Source organism: Schistocerca piceifrons, chromosome X (assembly GCF_021461385.2).
Source record: "Schistocerca piceifrons isolate TAMUIC-IGC-003096 chromosome X, iqSchPice1.1, whole genome shotgun sequence".
In the NCBI taxonomy this organism is placed as follows: Eukaryota; Metazoa; Arthropoda; class Insecta; order Orthoptera; family Acrididae; genus Schistocerca; species Schistocerca piceifrons.
Window position 1 is genome coordinate 609,629,083 of NC_060149.1, and position 22,792 is coordinate 609,651,874.

Below are 22,792 nucleotides of genomic sequence, written 5' to 3' on the forward strand. Positions count from 1 at the left end.
TGGAGGTTGAACGCCTCAGACACAGTGTCCAGTGAGTGCAGCAAGGTGGAGGTTCCCTGCCGTTTTTCGGTGGCATTATGTGGGGCTGAAGTACGCCGCTGGTGGTCATGGAAGGCCCCGTCACGGCTGTATGGTACGTGAATGCCATCCTCCGACCGATAGGGCAACCAGCATATTGGCGAGGCATTCGTCTTCATGGACGACCATTCGCGCCCACATCGTGCACATCTTGTGAATGACTTCCTTCAGGATAACGACATCGCTCGACTAGAGTGGCCAGCATGTTCCCTAGACATGAACCCTATCGAACATGCCTGGGATAAATTGAAAAGGGCTCTTTATGGACGACGTGACCCATCAACCACTCTGAGGGATCTACGCCGAATCGCCATTGAGGAGTGGGACAATCTGGACCAACATGCCTTGATGAACTTGTGGACAGTATGCCACGACGAATACAGGCATGCATCAACGCAAGAGGACGTGATACCGGGTATCAGAGGTACCGGTGTGTACAGCAATCTAGACCACCACATCTGAAGGTCTCTCCGTGTGGTGGAACAACATGCAATGTGTAATTTTCATGAGCAATAAGAAGTTTGGGTATGATGTTTATATTGATCTCTATTCCAATTTTCTGTAGAGGTTCCGGAACCCTCGGAACCGAGGTGATTCAAATAATGGTTCAAATGTCTCTGAGCACTATGAGACTTAACATCTGAAGTCATCAGTCACCTAGAACTTAGAACTACTTAAAACTAACTAACCTAAGGACATCACACACATCCATGCCCGAGGCAGGATTCGAACCTGCGACTGTAACGGTCGCGCGGTTCCAGACTGAAGCGCCTAGAATCGCTCGGCCACTCCGGCCGGCCGAGGTGATTCAAAACGTTTTTTGATATGTGTATATTGTTGATGGACAGTTACGCTATACTTCGTTCGTTGTTTACCACCTTGTACCTCGAAACAGGAGAAAGTTTTCTATCATGGAACACATAATACTTGCATGTGAGCACATTTTCCTTACTGTCCTAACAGTTTTATCTGTCTTAAAATGGAAATTTTTGTTAATTTCCTATAGCACCTGTTTCAATATATATATATAACTTGTGACTGATTTTTGATGACACATCCTCTAAATTTGATTTCGTTTGCTGATTATTGGTTTGTAGTAAAGGAAAAATGTAACAGACAGAATATTAATTACAGTACAGACAAGATTTTATCGAATGCAGTGCTTTTAAATATCTGTCGAATATTTGCTTCTAGGTAAATGAGCATGTTGTACCTTGGAAGATGTTACATACGAAAAACCTTAATTTTCCAGAGCAGTTTTTGTAATTTCAGAAAAAGACTGCAGCACATAAATACAGAGTGCCATCATTTAAAAACAGAATATGAAAATATATTACATTTCTGGTCAGAGGCGAGAGCCTGAAAAGTGTACTGACGTACAACACTCTCCCCTACTGTCGAACAGTTTAGTACATCATGACTCCAAAATACTAGCACGAGTTTTTTGCACAATAATAGAACCACTGGGAGTACCGACGAGGAACCTAACGAAACATTTGTAAAGATAATTAAAAGTCAATTCAGCTACACAGAATGGATAGAACCTTTTCAAGTGATTATGATATGAGAAAAAAACGACAATGTTAATGCTGTTTAATCGAAATAAATCAAGCGTTAATAAGTGGATTCCATTACGAAATAAGAAACCAACAACAGTACAAGAGCTTTGCTATTTGGGCAGTAAAACAGCTGATCATAGGAGAAACCAGGAGGTCATAAGATGCAGGCTATCACAATGTGAAAAGTTTTCCTGAAAAACGGGCAACTTATATAAAATCTAGTATTACTTGAATTGTTAAAAAGTCTTTTCTGAATGAACTCTTGTTCTGTGGAGCATTAGGCAGAAGTCAAACGTCGACGATAGAAAACAGAAAAGAAGAGAATAGGGCGAATTTAATTGTGGTGTCACAGAATAATACAGAACAGAGTGTCAGCAGGTCAGATAACTGATAAAGGCATACTAATTCGAATCGTGGAGAAAAGAAATATATGGCACAACTTGACTAAAAGTAGGGATCGGCTGATAGGACACATGCTACAGCGCTAAGGAATAGCTAAGTTGCGAATTCAGCACATGTGACCGGTTTTCGGTTATATTATTTGGTGCCATCACATGTTTCAAAAATGGTTCAAATGGCTCTAAGCACTATGGGACTTAACATGTGAGGTCGTCAGTCCCCTAGACTTAGAACTGCTTAAACCTAACTAACCTAAGGATATCACACACAGCTATGCCCGAGGCAGGATTCGAACCTGCGACCGTAGCAGCAGCGCGGTTCTGGACTGAAGCGCCTAGAACCGCTCGGCCACAGCGGCCGGCCATCACATGATTATTAATTTCAGATTCATCAGTAGCATATTCATTTTGCTTCTGTGAGTTTCTAACAATTCACATAAATCCCTTGTTCCATGCACTGTATGCCAAGATCCTCAACCAAATCTGTTCACCCGGCAGTGCTATTCTCACGTATGCTGCTGGAAAATCTGTGGCCACAATGTTTGGAAATCATGGGGGAAACATCAGTGATAATGAAATATATAGTCAGTAGCTGCATCCAGATAGACTACTAACAGGAGGTGGGTGACTGGTGACGTAAAGCGGGAAACATGGGTTAATTTTTTAAATCATGAACACATTTGCTTTCATTGTACCTTTACTGATTTCGTACTAATTTATTCCATATTCATGTCATTTCTGCGAGTTTATGTCTACCATTCTCAAGCATGGTGCAATACTTTAACAAATATTGGTACAAAAAAAATGGGAAATAAAGAATTGTAGGGCTATGTGGCTATACGAGGATAAATGATCAAGAACAGACAGTAAATCGGTTTAATTTTAGCCAGAATCAGTCTGTAACTGACATCTAATACAATAATTACATCTACTTGCAATTTGGGCACGGATCTCTACAAACAATTGCACATTAAGTCAAATATACTACATATTGCAAATTCACATTGCGCAAGCAGTAAGTAAAGTCAAGGAGAAATTTGGAAAGTGGTTTAAATCTCAGGGAATAGAAAGGGAATTTTGAAGTTTGTTGCAGACATTGTAGTTCTGTCAGAGGCGACCAAGAATTTAGAATGATACCTGAACAAGTGGATAGTGTCTTGAAAAGAGATTATGAAATGACCTTGAACAAAAGTAAAACAAGGGAACAGAATGTAATCGATTTGAATCAGACAACGGTGAGGGAATTTGATTTGAAAATCATACTCTGAACACAGTAGATGAGTTTCACTGTTTGGGCATCAAAATAACTAATGACGGTCGAAGTAAAGAGGATATGATGTGTGGACTTGCAATGGCAAAAAAAATATTTTTGAAAAAGGTACGTATGTTAGCACCGAATGTAAATGTTAGGTAGTCTTTTCTGAAGGTAGTTATCTGGAGTGTAGCCCTGTACAAAAGTGAAAAGTAAAAGATAAACAATTCAGACAAGGTGCTATAGAACAATGCAGAATGTTAGATGGGCACATCAAATGAAAAAGAGGAGTTACTGAAACAATGTGGCAAAAATATTTATTACAAAACTTGACAAAAAGAAGGGATCAAGAGTTTAAGACACATCGTGAATTAGAGTACACGCTGGCGATTTACAGTTTTTTTTCTGCAAAAATGACCAAATACTTCTTTTAAAAATTGCTTTGTTGTATAGAAGGAATAGTTCAGAAGAAACCTCATTATTTTACATTTGAAAATAATTCTGCTATCTGTCAGACATGTTATTTGCATGGTTAGATTGTCAAACGGTTATATAGCTGTGTACTTCACCTCTTTCTGAGCCAAAAGATAATTTTTCCTTCTGTTGTTGTACCTGTGATTATCTCTGTTAATCTGAAACTCAGATGTATTGTTGATAACAAATTTCACTATTTAATAAATGTACTGTGAGACTGTGGTTAACATTTACAGCTGCTTAAAGAGTTAACTGTAAGATACTTGTAAGTGAATACCACTAACAGTTGTCATTGCATTATTTTGGATAGCGAATGCTTTTTGCTTAAGTAAGGAATTACCCTAGAATATTATCCCAGTTAATGACAATATAAGTAAATCATTTTAAGTTACTTGTTTCTATACTCCCAAAGTTGGCAATTATTCTTAGAACAAAAGCATTAAAATCTAAAAATTTAAAGCATGTCTGCTATGTGGTGTTTACAGTTGAAGCTTTCATCAATGTGCACACTTAAGAACTTAGTATTTTATACTCTGTTGTATCTTCGTTTTTAGTATACTGCTTAACGTGGAGGTGGATTATTTTTTTCTGTACAAGAATGGATGAGCTGCAATTTTTCAAAGATTAAGGGGTAATCGATTTGCTTTTTACTGATTTCTTTCTTAATGCTTCTTGTTGTCATCAAGAACGGAAGTGTGAAAATAAAATTTGTAGAAGGAGAATGAGGCCTGAATTCATTAAGCATGTGCAAATGGATATAGGACACAACAGTTATGCAGATATTTGCATAGGACAAATTAGCTTGGAAGACTGAAGACAAGAACAAAAACAAGAAAAGATTAAACATAAATAGAAGTAAAGGATATTTAGGACCCAGGAACCAGGAAATTGACATCACTTCAGTACTGACCGTCACCAAATTAATACTCGTTCAGAAAGGAAGTTCAGGTGCAGGAAGAAGTCTGCTGTAGAGCACTGAAGAAGTCGAAGAATACCTGAAGATTCAAAGAAAACAGTTTAAGTAGTACAGACAACAGTCCTTGACATGCAAAACCTATGTAATCAGCTGGACAAAATTATTTTGATGACTGCAGGAATGCTTAGTGGCACTTCAAAAACAAGTCAGTCTCTTGGGAATATTAGGTGCATAATTGAAAAGAAAGGAATATTTAAGTCAGAGATTTCATAGTGGGAACAACAAGGTTTTAAATGCAGAGTTGTGTAAGTTGACAGGAAGGATTTAATGAAACTATTTACAACAGAAGAGTAACAATAAAGTGAGAGCTGCACTAGAATGAAACAGCTCCATAAAATACCAGACACACAGCATAACAGGAACTGAGTAGTTGGGATGTCCTTGAGGCCTGAATGATATCCTCCAAGCAGGAAGAACTGACATTTGGAATGTAAGCAGAAAATTCCATCATGATGTGTAACGTTATGGCACAGCTGAAGTGTAGAACACATGGATTGAAGAGAATAAAATTTTTGATATTCTATCTTCATCAGCTGAAGCAATACAGTGTAAATAAAGGATTTAAAAGTAACAATAAACCTACTGTAAATAGAATAACATTTGAAATAACAAAAAAGACCATACTTTAAATCTTCCACAACCCTTAGTACTATATGCTAAGGTTCTTAAGACAAAAATATTTCCCTCCATCTATTATTCACTGACATTATCCTTCTATACAAAGTAGATACCAAAACTGATACACATATAGCACTGAGCTATCAGTTGTATCTCTCAATTTAATAAACAACACATGAAAATAAATTAAAGTATAATGTTTTTAGCAAACCAAGATGAAAATCAGTCCACAAGAGGAAATGGTTTCCAAAACAAATATTCGACACAGATCAATATATATAACTTTTATCAGTCACATATCTGCCATTTATTTTCTGCTTTAAAAAATGTACTTCATATCTTATGTCAGTGATGTAAACCTAGAAGTAGTATTAAGCTAATGAAGAGTGTATTTGTCAATAACATAGACTAAATTATTCCAGCCAAACAACAAAAAATTGGTTTTTATAGATGCCTTCATCTCTTCTTTTTTTGCATCCATACAAGTGGCACATCACAACAGCAGTGCAACAAGTAAAATCCCAAGGTATTTCTGAAGAAATTCTGCTGTTTTCTGCAGTGTAGAACAGCTATAGGAAATATTTGAATAAATTAATTAAGCGCTCAGTTCTACACATAAATCTAACAAGTCAGATCTAATGACAACTGATCTAATAGGGACAGATAAGATCTTTAAAAAACTCCAAGTTTAATACATGCAGCAATTTATGTGGTGACAAGGACCTTATCATCAGTAACTATCAGCATCTGGAGACTGATACCCTAGAGGACAGACACCTGGGAAAGTAATGAACCTGGGTTTTACACTGGTTCTCTACTTCCCTGTCTATGCAGAAAAAGATTTAATTTTTGTATCATTTCTGTTTTCAAAAATAATTCCCAGTGATGAACTTTAAGTTACTTTTTATTTTTCATGTTCAGCTATGTAATTTCACTTTGAAAATAAAAAACTGTTTCTAGTTTTATTGTCAGTTTACAAATACCTCTGAAGAGTATACCTTCACTGTGCAGACAATATGTTCCAAAGTTTTAAATGTATCAACATGACTGCAAAGCATAAATTGGAAATGGATAGGAAAGGTGAGTACTGTAATAGATAGTAGAGGTGGATACTGTAGTTAATAACTGCAGAAATATTTTGTAGACATTCAATCAATAATTTATTAAAATAAATATAATATCAGTATGAGGAATAAAATTTATATATCATCTAAACTCGACACAAATTACGAGAGAGCAAGAAGAGTGCATCATAAAAAGTAGTAAACAGTCTTCTTTCATTAAGTTATATTAAAAAGTCCTGTGAAACACATTACATTTTAATATCTTATTCACAGTTCCCATCAGTTTGACGGGCTTATACAACAATTTCTAACAGCTTCATATTAAATAAATTTATATAATTACTAAAACTGTTTCACAGGACTTTTCTACATTAAATTCTTATAACACATTATCTTCCACATCACTAATTCTTACATTTCTAATTTGCGTAGTGCACAGATGTACACGAGCATTCTTTCAAAGAACATCTTTAAATAAATCAGTCTGCAGTAAACATGTTTTCATTAAAACAGTTATTACTCAGTAAAAATGTTATAATAATATTTGACTGAATGTAGAGTGGAAGTTATGAAAATGTTGGACTTTACTGATCACATTCATCATTTTTGTCATCTCTTATATCTATTAATATACATAGATCATTATACTTAAAATTATCACTATCACTTAACAGTAATGTACAGTTTTTGTTGTATATAAAAATGATTCAATGAAAAATACCTTAATGTGGAGGACTGAAATAATTGAAATAAACTGGGAGAAAACACCTGAAATTATGTGAATATTACTGAAAAATCATTAGATACAACTTGTAAAATTTTGGAAATATAGCAGGACTTTACTGACCCCTATTTTAAATTCCTTTATAAATACTTGTTCATTAATATGTGTATTTCTCCGGAATGTAATGTAGTATTTCACGAACACAAGAGAGTTTAAATCATTAAATAAATGTTGCTTGCATGAGATCTAAGTTTAAAGAATTAGTCTGGGTCTTCTACATATTGTACTGTGCCATCTGCCCTATTCTTTTTTATAATTATTGTATTTCAGGGCAAGTTCTCCTGAAGACATGTTTTATTAAGAAATAGTACCTCCCATGGTATGATGCTTAGTCTTATACAGAACTACAGTAGCTCAATGAACACCACTATCAGTGGGTAACTTCGATGACCTGTCTTTTGTACTACAAGACCTGTGTTGCTGAATGGCAGTGCAGCAAAGCCATAAGGTGACATTTTCTATATTTGACCATAATTCTGTTACTAACATGATTCAAATTTATGTAAAAAGTATAAATCGTCATAGATCAACAAAAACTTTTTTGGGGTTCATAACCTGTTTTTGCTGATGCAAAAATTGTTTCTATGATCTTTCGTATATTTTGTGGTGCAGTCAAAAATGTATTATTTACCACCAACAGATAGGATTTTCTTGATATAGCATGCACACTTTTGAAGTCTGTTTCACTGCATGAATAATTATATTAAACCCACTGTTTTCGTACCGTATATGCAAAAGTTTTGAAGTTCTGATCAAACAGTGAAAATATTGCCTATCGCTCCATCCAAAATTTTGAGAATTTTCTTGCAATTCCCTGTCGTTTAGGAAGCACTACGAGCAAATATACAATATCTGTGGAAGATCACATGACACGCAGTTGCACATAAAATTCCATAACCACTCGTTGTCTAAACCAGCCATACCTCTAGTTAATTTTTACTGCTAACATAATTATCTCGAATTAAACTAATTTTACTACACATCAGCAGCCACTTTAAATCTTCGATAAGCTATGCAATGTGTACACAATATGCTTCATAGAAACCTTGGATAAATTTCGCTTTGGCAATGATACAGGATTATGTTGACAATTTTATTATTTCTGTAAAATTTTACTAGAATAATTTGGAATATGAGCTCAGTATGACTTCAAAAATCTAGTAAAAATTTTCAAATTCAGTAATACACAGCACTGCATACTAATAAAGAATTCCACTGCCAGCCGTTTCTCAGACATGTGCTCTCTGTCCACAACTTCGTGTTCTGAGCAGTATCTGTGTTTTATGGTCACAGATATTGTTTCACTACGAATTTACTAAATACGAATGTATGGAAGATGACCGGTTTTTATTTGAGAAAGGAACTTAGAGACGTTTTTAAAGAAACTGGTGGTGCAGAGAAGACATACAGTATCACTACAGACGCCGCTACAACTTATAAATAATAATGGCAAGATATGTATAAACGTTCACCATAATAAATCCTGGCCATCTTAAACATTATTTGTAAACAGTTAACGCGTAAACGTATAGTGTCGCTATTGCATTGTGATCCATTAAAGCTTACTACGCAAATATCACAGTTAAGCACATTCAGTATATTGAGTTATAGGTAATTTTTAATTGAACTGACACAATTTTGCAGCTGTCAGAATAACATTAATATTAACAGACTATTTACATCGCTTTTCGTAACTAATACATTATCGTAAGATACAAAAATTGTTAAAAAAACATATAGTAAATTACAACCCGTATCGACATAATTCGTTTCTGAAAACAAAGAGCCTCAAACGAACGTATCCACAAAATGAAATCTTTGGTAAGAATCACTACTACAACACAGAGCAGTGTGAGCTTCAGTCGCTGGCGCCAGCGCCGGTTCGTTCACGCGCACGCGCACTCGATCACTCTCATATCGTCCCAAACTACGCGCTTCAGTTTCTTAGGATCGTGCTCGTCCAAGTGCAAGATCTCCAAGGGTTCGAGTCTTTTAGGCGCGCAGCACGGCCGCGGCACACCGTACTTGTTATCGTGTTTCACTTTCGACCAGAGAATCGACTGAAAGAAAGCGTGGTTGTTCACTGGATTGAACTCGCGCGGGCACCTCCCTTTGCAGTAGCCCAAATCGAAAGTGAGCGGCTGGCGGATGAATTCGAATCCGATGTCCTTGAAAACGACAGGCATAATGTGCCTGCAGCAACGCGGCTTCTCTTTGCGGCACTTCACCTGCCGGAAGTTGACCTTCTCGTACTCGACGACGTTGCGCTTGTGGCGCGCCGACGCCCCGTCGGGGAAGACTTCGGCGAGGATGTGGAGCGCGGGCGCGTCGTCTCGGAGCACCCCGAACGTGAGGTTGCGTTGCGCGCAGCCGGCGCACTCGAGCTGCAGCCGCGCGTCGCTCTCGCCGACCTCGAGCCACGAGGCGGCGGCGTGCGTCACGTCGAAGTCGGCCCACTTAGGCGCGTCGGCCGCCAGGTGGACGCGGCGCTCGTCGAGCAGGCGGCGGCGGCGCAGCGACGGCGCCAGCTGGTAGGCGCGCACCGTCACCGGCTGCCCGTCGGCGGCGGCCGACTCCGCGGCCCGCAGCAGCACGTGCAGCGACGCGTGCGACACCACCGCCGTGTGCCGCTCCGGCAGCGAGAACTGCAGCCACGCCTCGGACGACGACACCCTCCGCCTGCGCTGGTGGCGCCAGCGACGCACGGGGGGTTGCACGTCGCCGCCATCTGTCCGACACAGAAATCACTCTCTTAACAGAGCCCACACAACCGGTTGTAGCAAAATTTGGCCAGGCGTCATGCTCGTGCTAAGCTCGAGACTCTTTAAAGAAACGTGATTGTGCACCAGGACCTTTTTTTCAGGCGAATGAAACAGAACAGTTACGGTCACAAAATGGTTCAAATGGCTCTGAGCACTATGGGACTTAACATGTATGGTCATCAGTCCCCTAGAACTTAGAACTACTTAAACCTAACTAACCTAAGGACATCACACAACACCCAGTCATCACGAGGCAGAGAAAATCCCTGACCCCGCCAGGAATCGAACCCGGGCGCGGGAAGCGAGAACGCTACCGTACGACCACGAGCTGCGGACTACTCTCACACGTTAATCACTTAGAATATAGAAGACTGACGGAAAAGGGAAGTGTTACACTGTGAAACACATATGTTGTGAGTAGGCTGTTTAGGTTTTTATGTTGGTAGTAAGTAGGCTGTTTAGGTTTTTATGTTGGTAACGTCACCCCAGCTCTGTTTGAAAATCACTGGCTGTGCTGTGTGCAGTCTGTGGCTGGTTGGCATTGTTGTAATATTCGCTATTGTAGTGTTGTGCAGTTGGAGGTGAGCCGCCAGCAGTCGTGGATGTGGGGAGAGAGATGGCGGAGTGTTGAGAGCGGATTATCTGGACGTGTGTCCATCAGGGACAGTAAATTTGTAAGACTGGATGTCATGAACTGATATATATATTATGACTTTTGAACACTATGAAGGTAAATACATTGTTTGTTCTTTATCAAAATCTTTCATTTGCTAACTATGCCTATCAGTAGTTAGTGACTTAAGTAGTTAGAATCTTTTATTTAGCTGGCAGTATTGGCGCTCGCTGTATTGCAGTAGCTCGAGTAACGAAGATTTTTGTGAGGTAAGTGATTCGTGAAAGGTATAGGTTATTGTTAGTCAGGGCCATTCTTTTGTAGGGATTATTAAAAGTGAGATTGCGTTGCACTAAAAATATTGTGTGTCAGTTTAGTGTTGATCAGAATAAGTAAAGAGAGTAATGTCTGAGTACGTTCAGTTTTGCTCAGCTGTTTGAAAAGCAAATAACGTAAGAGGTTTATCAGCACAGTAATTCACTAATTTTTCTAAGGGGTCGTTTCATAATGTATCAAACTTTGTGGGGATATTCATCTCGTAACGGCTATTAAATGACTGAAATTTCATTCCGTTCGATACTAGTATGGGTCATCACTCCCATAGGCACGAATACACTCCTATATTCGTTGTATCACGGAAAGCAAACAGCTTACCAGTGTCATCGCGACAAATATTTCTTGGCATCCCTGACACACGTGCTATGCCAGTTCCTGAACATTGCCAGTCGGAGACTGGTATGCAAGTACACTTCTCCTCACTGTTTCATTGTGTTTCATTGATTTTCTATGGGTGCCAAGCCAGTCAGGCTAGTCAGGGATCCGTACATTCTTCGAAGTGTATTGTATGTGAACCACAGTGTGGAGTCTTGCATTACACTGCTGGAATATACCCTTTGGTTCCTTGGTCATATAGGGCACGACAACACGTTTACCATTCTCGTCACACACTGGTGGCCATTCAGCCTGACTTCAACAGTTATACAATCAGTCCTGTTGTCATATAAAATTGTTCCCCGCGCCTGGATTCTAGGTATTGGTGAGATCTGCACTTCGAGAAGTACTGCTTCCTTTGACCTTTCACTATGTCGTCTACGGACAGACTGGCGTCCATCTGACCACCACAAACAGAAGCGAGACTCGTCGCTCAGCATCACAGGATCCACTCAATGTTCCAGTTGACTCTGGTCTACAGCACATAAATCTCTCCTGTCTGTGCAAGTGTGTCAATGGTGAACGATGCTTGGCAACTCGAGGTCTGACTACAGCTTTCAGCACTCTCTTCTAGGTCACAGGTGATGACACTCTGCTTGTTAAATGTTCCCCGATTTCAGGTATTGTCACTAGTCTCATTGTCAGAACCAGTCCGACGATCTCGTAATGGTTTAATCCTTCTGAATGGACCTGTGTCTACTATCCTTGTCACACTGCTGTCCTGAGCCCACCTCGCCATCACTTATTTTGCATTCACTGAACTACAGCCAACTGCCAGTAAGATGAAGCTCCCAAGTCCTGCATGTCAGTGATCCGAACTTTCTCAAATACCGCACGATAGCAATAGGCTTCATGCGCACATTTTCTGGACATCTTGTGTTGCTATCTCCACTAGGGAAGCTTCAGTAACGTTAGACATACCCAATAGCCACAATGTACTCACAACGTCCTTTATTTGCAGGACGATTCTTTCTACACTGAAAGCACAGGAAATAAGCTCGCATGAGGATGAAATTATAATAAACGTATCCAACAGGCATGGAAATACCGGCGAATCAGCTTGTTAGCGTTCACTCAAGCTGTTCATGATGTAACACTTCCCATTTCCGTCAGTATATTACGCTAAATTTTATGGTACACCAAAGAATACACTTGTAGGCGAAACGAACAGAATAATATCTCTGACACTGAGAACACATTATGTTGCTAAGCCGTCACGTGCAGCAATCAGGACCTCGAAACGTTGCGACATGGAATGAAACACAGGCTTGTTACGGTGCTCCAGAACCTTCTTCCATTTGGTTTGTGGTCGTAACCGAGTCCGCAACTATCAATAGTGATTTCTGAAAAACAATGATGATCTAATTTCTAGCTAACCAAAGTCTAGAAATATCTTCTCAGCAGGTGCAGTTGTCGAACTGTACATGGAGGTAGTGGCGTAGAAAGGGTATGACAGTACGGATACATGCCTTGAGCACCGTTCCGTCAGGGCGAATTTTTTGACAGGCGAAAACAATGACGACGAGGAAAAGAAAAGGGGAATGCAGAGGGCGAAGTAGAAAGGGAAGAAATTGTAAGTACGGAAATGATTGGAGGGCACCAAAATGGGGAGAGGCCATACATGTACGAAAGGAAATCACGAGGAAATTCGGTTAGGAGTAGGTTGTGCTACAGTTCCAGAAGACTTATTTCTCCTTATGGGTACTAAATGGAGTTACTCACGTTATATCAAGTGAGCCAACGCAAGGCTGTTGTAGAGAGTAGATTTCATTTTATCTTTTATTTATTACGGCTTTCCATCGACCGATAATGAAACAATGAAAGAGCAATCGAGTTTCTGTTGCAAGCACCACGTTAGGATTGTGTTATTCAAAACTAGTTATTGAGATGTACCCCTTTTAGTCTAATTTGAATTCGTGAAGACCTCAATAAAAGAATAAAGAAGCTAAACAGCGATTAGGATTACACAAGAAATGGACAGTTCTCATTTAGGGCAGGGTTGGGTGTAAAGTCGAAAATTTCCCTTGTTACCCCACGTTTAAGAAAGTCATTTTGAACTAACTGACTTCTTGCGACTTGCTTCTATCCACTGTTTATACATAAGCCTGCCAGTCAATGCAGTATATCCTGTGCGATCCTTAATATCGCTATATGAGAAAAAACATTTCCCGCATACCAAACACCGTATCTCATTCAGAAGTGACTGACTCATGGGTTTTGCTTATTTTGACCTCCATAGGGGACGCTGGTATTTTTTTTCCTACATTGTTTGACGGCTCGTATCTTCCTGAGCTTGGCATAGCATTGAGCCATCTGGTGGCAAAAGGCAGGGTGTTGTTACGCTTACGTGTAGACCACCACTTCATTGGCCATTCGTTGTTGTATACATTCGCTGTGTTTGGATTCAGTCGGAAGATTGTTTCTAGGAGATCAAATTTTAGAAACGTGCAGTTGTCATCTAAGCATTTCCAAATGCGAGGAAGTGTTATCCGATAGAAACTGCACTAATTTCTTGTTGGATATTGACTAAATATCCGCCTGATGTATCATCCACTTACCAGCTTTTAATACAGAGCCATGTAAAGCTCTACAGTCTTCTAAAACTATAATATGTGGTAGCCTTTGATTACAATCGTATCATATGGTTACCTGATCATAAAAATTTCTAAGAGTCTGACTGATGCCCATTTGTAGGTAAAGTGGAAGGAAAACTTGGTAGGATAATGAGACACTGGCTTGTCTTAAAAGAGTTTCCTTATATGAAACTTGTACGGGTGTTACTTACTACACTACTGCTCTAGTGTGGGTTTCATATCAGGTCACCGTATGACCCATATGGAAATTGCCAGAGCAGATACTCGCAGTCTTAAATGTTTACGTACCTTAACTCGTAGACGCTCGTACGAATGCGCTATAATCTGCTTATAAAATTCGAAGAACTGGCCTTTAGTGCAAAAACTACGAATACCCTTCAGACCTCTATGTACAGATCCCATAGACATCCTGTAGTTAAACTTAGGCAAGGATCAGCCAGTTCGGGGGCGCACATTAAAATATAGTTCTCATGGTCGGTCAAGCAGCGGAACACAAAGACGGCTTAGTAGATTAAAAATAAGTAGTATCGTTCTCCATGCTCTTCTAAGTGTCACGCTGTGACTGCAAAATTTCTGGGGAAACACATAGGATGTTTCAGAATAAAACGGAAGTATGACAGGAAACTTTATCAAGGAGAAATATGCTTATGTTTCATTGTTAATTTTATTTGACAGTTAATTTTCAAAAACGCCTCAATCAACTACACTGTTGCAATTCATGTAAATTGAAGTAGTGTCCATATTCCTACAATTCCTCTAAATTATTCTCTAATGGATTCCGGGGCAACTGTGTAGCGCTGTGTACTTGGGAGGAGCCACTATTTGCCCATTCGAATGTGTTTCTCGTGGTCCTTTTATAATCTTATAAAGCATTCGCCGAAATCGCTCCTTTCAATAAGAAACAGCCGATTTCCTTGCTAGCTGTACAGCTGCATCACTAAAAGATGTCTAACCATATATCTCATTTATCGTTGTAGTCTAAATGTTCCCAGAGATGCCCCTGCTGTCTACTGTCTCCAGTGCCCATGGTGATGATGATAGTAAATTGACAAGTCATTAATTTTTTCATTTCTTTTTACAACTCATGTTGAAACACATTATAGTAAGCTTCAGTAAATGTTAGAGTTCATGTTCGCATATATTGTGATGCTAACCATATCATGTGAAGTGTACCTCACTCTTTAACGCATACGAAACCTTCAGTAAAAACGAGAAGGTTCTTCCCCGTGTAAAAAACCCATGAAGTAGCTCGCCAAACCCAATTTCACTTGGCGTGTTCTTTTTGTAACAGACCATATAAAACTGTGTTTATTTACACGAGAAAAGTTCCATTAGTTACACAGAGCGTTTCTCCTGCATCACGAATCCACGAATTTTGTTTATTTAATTGAGGTGTAGCAGCTATTGACGAAGGGAATGGTGACCCATGCCCCTACAACGGTGACACTTTATTGCATTCGATGCTGAAATATCTGCTTTAATCACAAACGTGAAACGAAATTTTACCATATTATTGCAACATTCTGAATAAAAAATGGTTCAAATGGTTCTGAGCACTATGGGACTTAAGTTCTGAGGTAATCAGTCCCCTAGAACTTAGAACCACTTAAACCTAACTAACCTAAGGAAATCAAACACATCCAAGCCCGAGGCAGAACTCGAACCTGCGACTGTAGTGGTCGTGTGGTTCCAGACTGTAGCGCCTAGAACCGCTCGGCCACCCTAGCCGGGCTTCCGAATTAAGAAAGACTATAGTTCGTACATCGTGTGTGAGTGAGAGAGATTGTTAAGGATAGTGGTAACATTACACTTAAAATCCTCTAGCTGCTCGCCTTCAGGTGTGTGCTATGCTGTACATTTTATTTTCTCAATCCCTTTCATACCAATGTTGGTAGTAGCCAGACACAATTAATCGTTTAAAATTCGGCTGTCGCAGTCAACTATAGCATACAGCTATGTGTATAACACATGTTACGCCAGTTAAGATAATATAGGTCAACTTTATTAAAACTATTTCCATGAAGACAGCGCGCAGTTACTGCAGTGTTCGTATCAGTCACTGACAAATACCTAGTACGTTAGAACATAAAACTTAAGTGTACATGGATACGTGGAGAAATCGAAACGTGTAAAGAAATGATAAGCATTCAGGAATGCAAAACTGAAATGTCTAACCGATCACATACAGTGGTATACAGAAAGCTGTAAGATGAGAGATGAGATACTGGGGCAGTGGTAAACTGTACAATTTTAAATCTATAACTACTAAAATGGAAGTCGAAGATAACGAAATGGAAGTCGCTCGTAAGTATATATGTGTGCTTCGAAAGATGTACTGTTAAATGCTGGGCAAGATGTAACAGGGACCACTGTGTGACATGAGAGGTTACAGAGCGTAGGTTATCTGCACAAAGGAGCGACCAGTGGACTGCTGATGCGTATCAAACTGCCTTTTAAAAAGTTTTATCGAAAGAACCTAGCCTATTCGAAATTACGCAGAGACTCAGCACACAACTCTACGATCGTCATCAGTTCATTGTGTGTTCCACTTTTTCGAGCTGCGGAAATGCTTTAGACTCATAACAAAAGCAACAGTACTGCGTCACGGGCTTGTTTGGCGTCTGATTTCAGAAGACATTCATATGACAGTTAATCTGCGTCAACAACTTGGCCCACTCCGCAATCAGTTTCAACATACTGAGATAAGGCGGCTGCCAATGATCCTAGAAATTGTTCACTTGCCCCTACTTAACTGACACATTGGTGTCCTCTCAAATGTGAAAAAAATTTCTTCATATAGTAGTATTCTCTCAAACAGATTGAGCGACGCTAATAGTATTTGTTGAACAGGCAATGTCTCGCAGTAACTGCTGCCAAGCAATGTATATCATATACAGAGAACCACACGTGGAATACTATGGACCATTAGTGACAACGAGCGCGAACAAATCACGGCCTTGGCCATTTATTCTTGAGGTAGTGAACTTGTTCCAAGCTGTTTCACCCCAGCGGAAACTCAAATAGCGATCGTATGTGTCATCATTTTTCAAATCTATTGCGGGAGACACTCGACGAGCTGAACTGTGCTTTACCTTATCTTCATCACTCATCAAGTAACAAGTTTTGTTTTTGAAATTCACCAACAAGGTGACAATTTCCACAGAAAACTTGTGGCTACCTCTTAAAATTTCCTCTGTTTCCGACTGTATTTCCCGAAATGAATTATTTAACTGTTGGCTGTTTAAATCGGTTGAAAATTTCGCGTTTCTCATTATTTAGAGTATTTACCATTCCATGGTGAAGTGCTACAGGCAGTTGTCAACTGACTTCTGTATACGTCATTCAAGAATGGCGGTTGTTATCTAAATGTTTCCTTCAGTGACCAAACTTGTGTAATGCGTAAAACGAAAGTAACATTTGAATCTCCACTGTATGTTAAAAAAAAGAAACGGTCGTAATATTTATGTCGGACTATGTGGTACTTGCTATTAAAAATAATTTCTGATCCAGTGTTTACTTGATAACTATAATTCACATTTGAACCTCACATGAAGTATTTTTGTTCACTTTCATTACAATGGCGTAAGCGACTGTTGTTAATTATTAGGATGAAACTGTTTCGAAATGGTCCTCCACAAACAAACCATAGTTTCAGTTCTAAAGATAAAACTCAACGATATGACAAGTAATGACCCCTTCATCGTAAATAGAGTTGAAATATTCCAATAGCATAATCAACGAAGGTAAAATTGAACTACGAAACTATTTGAAAATGATCTTCTGCTAACAATTAATGAAATGGGTTATAACATTAAGTTCAAGGGTATGACAAAAGATAACCTCCTCAAAGTAAATAGACTCGAAACTATTTCATCAGATTACATGAGTCTTAGAAGTACAATTTATGTTCAACTGATTTATTGTATTGTATGTGTAATGCACTGTATGTAGTACACTCTTCGCCCTTCTCAAACGGACGCTTGGAATTATTCATCCGAGAATGATTGATCACTGAATGTAGACAGAAACACAGGGAACAGAAGTGTATTACGTCGTATTTAACGAGCCTGCGTAATTGGAGCGCGCTGCACCATAAGGTCGAGACTATTACAAGCTTACGCGTGTTCTCACGGAATGAACAACCGCTTTAAATTCATTCTTTATTCCAGAAACAGGTTCTCGGGCATGTTCAGTAGGAAAAATCACGTTGACCGAAAGGGAGAGAATGCGGAGCTGTCAATTAATCAACGCGATGAGGAAACAGAGCTACTCAATAACAAATAACGCCGAAATTACGGCGGAGAAACGTTGATGGATGGCAGCTGTCGAGTAAGAACACTGGGGATACGGTACATACAGCTCGTTCACTCATTAAACTTGACTAACACACTGGCACAGTTGCGCAACTCGTTGCGAGAAACGAAGTTGCGTGAGATTCTGGTAACAGGGGCTGACAGTAACAGGTCGCTTTTGCTGCCAGTCCTTTCTCAGTAAAAGCTTGACGCGTTTTTCTTTTCGACTGGCTAATATTATTTGATCTGCAATTGCCAGAGTCAGCTCTTTAGTGCTTAAATTCGCCTGGCGTCAGCTACAGCATACTCAGGAATGTTTGCATTTGAGAAATGTTCGTAGGTGATATCAGAAGCATGACTCATGCAAATTCATTATTGCTCAATAAAGTAGCCTAAATTCAGGACTACAAGCATGGGCATTCGAGTTCTGAGAGAACCGCAGTAACAATGTATTAGCCGGTTCAGAAAGTGTTAGAATATGCGTACCACTGTCAATTAAGAGTCTGGGAAATATCTCAAAGGTTCAGTTTACGATTCACATTTAGTAAGTAAATTCTTTCAGGTGATTGCTTTTCAGCGCTATTTATAGTTTTATACGAGAATCACATTACAAATAACGCGTGACGCGGGCGCCTTTAATAGACGTGGTGAGTTAGGTTTGCACTAGAAACGCAGACGCATTTAATATATTTACTCGCACTAAAATACTGTGTAGTCCTTATGAATCTGGTTGATTACAAGATGTTCACAACAATATCCGCAGAGTAAACAAGCCACTAAAATCGTGACATGTAACAGAGCAAAAGGGCCCAAACCTCCGTCAGCCCATCCAAATTCCAGTTCTACAAAGTTGTTTTTATTCACTCTACATAAGTTAGAATTACTTTCTTCAGTATGATCGCAATGAATTTGCTCTCTAATGAAGCTTGGTTAATGTTCCTTCTCTGCAGAGAGGAAGTTAAACACAACTGGTGCATTGGTTAACGTACAGTCTTTGCGGTTACTAAAACGGCGTTTTCGAAACGATGAAAATACGATACCAGGAGAGCGACCCCGATCAGCTAGAAAGTCCATGACTAACTGTCTGCAGTGGGAATGAGCACGATTATTTAATGTGGAATCACGTAAGGGACTACAGTAAGTCTCTCTGATACAAAGCAAACTGTCTGTCGACAATACAAGCGGAGATTAGATGAAACGCCCCTGATGTTAAACATGAATGTCAGGTAAATGGTATACGTTATTTCATGGCTGACATTTTCTCCATTGCACATTACGTGTTCCAGCACGTCAATGGTCAAAATTACATGGACAGTATCATGCCACGGTGCGTGTGCACTTGGTTTCATAATTCATCAAATGTCACTTAACACCATCACGAACATGAACCGGCTACATATTTCGGGCTGTGTAGCAAGGACTCGTAACATATGCAACACAATATTGATTTGTATGTCGTAATCTATGTTCAGTTGACGCCTACCTGTAACCACTGGAGTATTTAACAGGTCGTTACAGAAGGGAAAACGCAGCACGGCTAATTGGAGTAAATGCTTAACAGATGAACACAATTAAAAAATCACGTCAAGTTAAAGAGCAGATGCCATCATTTGGTGAAGAACGTCTAGTGAGGTTAATTTCGATGTATATACGTTTTTAACACTTCCATGCCAACCCGTTACTCGTTAAGGTAATTTCCCTTTGTATGCTCCTGAGTCAAGAAAAATAGTTACAGAAAATACTTTGACTGGTATAATTTGTTACCACTTCTTATCTTGATATAAAGTGGTTGAACAAACAGTTGGGAAATTTTTTCTTTGTTTACAAAAGAAAATTAAGTCCTCATGTTGAACAAAACCTTGAAAGATGGAGAAATTGGTTTTGGTAACCATGAACGTGATGTACATTTCAAGTTGTTGGAACTGGCCAGCCATTTCAACACATTCAGTAGTTTAACATGGAGGACTCTATGTTACCTCTTTTCCTGTAAGAACTCATGTTTTACGACCCACGAAACGACATATGTCACTCTTTGGTATAATAATCGTCTACGACAAGTTTCCTCTTATTGCTGATTGCCTGATTTGCAATAATTTGCTCATTACACAGACACTATTCTGCCGGAAAAATGACCGAACGGTGGGAGTTAGAATAATTACAAAATTAACACGAAAAAGATGCATGGAAGTTCATCATGAATTTCCTTAGACACAAAAGCTGTGCGCTAGACAACTATATGAGCTCTTGTGTTTCGCGGAAATTGCTCTTACCGGACAAGCACCCGTTTTCCAAAGACAACACAGTTTCTCCTGCACATCTGGATGGCGAGAAAGAGAATTAGAAATAAGAGTAAGAAAGAATGAGTGGTACAACCGCTTAACACCAGACTCGGTTGTCTCTTACTTTCTGCAGAGAAATGTGTGCTGCAATGGAACTTCCTGGCGATCCAAACTGTTTGTCATCGGACCTTTGCTTTCGAGAGTTTCTTTTAATTTTTTTTTCACAGAATGAGTTAGTTACCCACTTTCTTCGTTGTATTGATTTAATATTTTCTTTCTTTTTTTTATCGAAATCTACCCATTAGGTTGGCAGCGTATGCCACTGTCCGCTGCATGTGGCAATTATTTTGTTAATCTTTAGATCAGACAGCTTCATCGCACCGCATGGATTCAGAAATGCTCATTCCTTCAAGCTAGACTATTGATCGTATTTGAATCTACATAATCCCACATTTTATTGAACAGTAATAAATATTTTGGGATTCCGCTAGTTACATTTCAAAGCGTATGTGTCATACTGCGGCGTGGCGCTGCTACGGTGATATCTTAATATAAACCACAAGCCTTCGTACGACTTCGCACTGTCGTCAGATGCGATATAATTATCAACAGAGGTTACTGTAAGCTTTCATTCGTCTAGCTTAAAATTTTTTAGATATGGAACTACTAACGATATTTCTTAATTAACCTAACTTTAAGTTGTTCAGCTACTTTAGAGCGCAGTTCAGTAAATATAATACGAAGAATCAGTACCTAGAGTCAAACTGGGGCGTTCCCGGTTACGAGTCCGTATTTCTGGCGCAGTGCCACGGACCGTAAGCAGTTGGATTTTCCAATGGACCTTCTCTGCTACCAGGAAAAGTACGGGCATAAAGCTGAGCACCTAACGTCAACTGACATACGGCTCAATTTTTTTAAGGAGCTAGAGTCAGGTTTTCTCTTCTTACGTCTCCCGGGAATGCCAGTAGAACTCAGTTTCATCTGTTCTCTTAACGAGCTACACATAAGAAACAAATGCACTGCTTGTTTTGCACGAATGCAGACACGATGTGCAGCTAATACAAAATGCAGATTCTACCCATATCAAATTATGTTCCTTTACTAAAATAAATTTTCTCAACACTGTTTAAGAGCTCTGGAGCAGCATTACGAAAACGGATGTTTTTAGTGAATAATTGGTTCTGTGTATACCGTCCATCGACTATTCAGTACTTTTTAAGGCGAAGTTCAAATGCTGCCTTAGGTTAACCGCGTGAATTAATATGCATTGTGTAATATCTCACGCATATTTCACTTGTACAAATGAGGAGCATAACAAGGTATTCACCAACAATACAAAATGTTTCTTCGTCTGTCGGTTTCCCTATTGCCTCTGATTTCTTTTTCATTTATAGTGCCACACTTCATGTTCGCAAAGGAAATGAAAATTTTTAACTACTTTCTTATTTATGAATTAGTACTGTTGTGTATATGTATGTACCCTGTCATTGTTCTGTTACTTTTGATAACAAATATGTTCAACGCTATGTTCTTCAGTGCCTATATGTAGGAGTGTGTGTGTTTGTGTGTGTGTGTGTGTGTGTGTGTGTGTGTGTGTACATTGGCATTCAGATATTCTACCGTGTTCTATTGTGCAGGGGAGAACAAGAATGTTGTGGTAATCTGTACTGATGTCAATTGAAAATACAAATTACTCCAACTAGTGACTGGTTACACGAATTAGTATCTTCAGTTTATATTCAAAGTATTCATAGTCGAGCCCAATGTGACTTGAAGTGTTCTGGTGTGATACAGTTGCTCACTTCCGTGAACAGTGTTATTGATGAAGATATTATAAATGAAACTTCTTTTAGCTCTAGACTGTATGAGACTGAATAGACACTTAAGCGTCTCAAGTAGCTTAATCAAATGTCGGGTAAAAAACAACAAAATGTGATGTAGTATTTTGGCCGCAACTGATGCTGCTTAGCGATTTCTCTTACACATTTGTAAGTCTCATTTATTAGTTATGTACGTCTCGGGTTCTGTAATCAGATTTCTTATTAATTTCTACGCAATGACTTTCCTCAAAAACTGTGTCAAGCTGTAAGCTTTCTTACCAGGAACAGTATCAAATGCGTGTGATAGATTTTATATTTAGAAAATTAGGTTTTCCTTCCCTCCTCCGTTCATGAGTAACTCAAATACCGACCAATTTCTAGCTCGGAACGGCGTGGGTGCTGCGCGACGACCATGCCGTTTTCATTGACAGATTACCGTTAATTGTATTAAAGTTGTGTTGACATTAGTTACGTCACAGTTTTACCAATTATAGCATCTGCTATCAGATATAATTCGT

At 39.2% G+C, this 22,792-nt stretch overlaps 1 protein-coding gene across 1 annotated transcript in view; it reads right to left on the bottom strand.

The window, feature by feature from the left end:
- Nucleotides 1–6,613: 6,613 nt before the first annotated feature.
- The window catches only part of LOC124722547 (bone morphogenetic protein 2), a 54,001-nt gene continuing 37,822 nt past the window's right edge, over nt 6,614–22,792 (bottom strand). Inside the window, exon 3 of the mRNA XM_047247689.1 lies at nt 6,614–9,931. Within this exon, the coding sequence (XP_047103645.1) occupies nt 9,090–9,931 (842 nt within the window). The 3' untranslated portion in view covers nt 6,614–9,089. The remainder of the gene's footprint in view (nt 9,932–22,792) is intronic.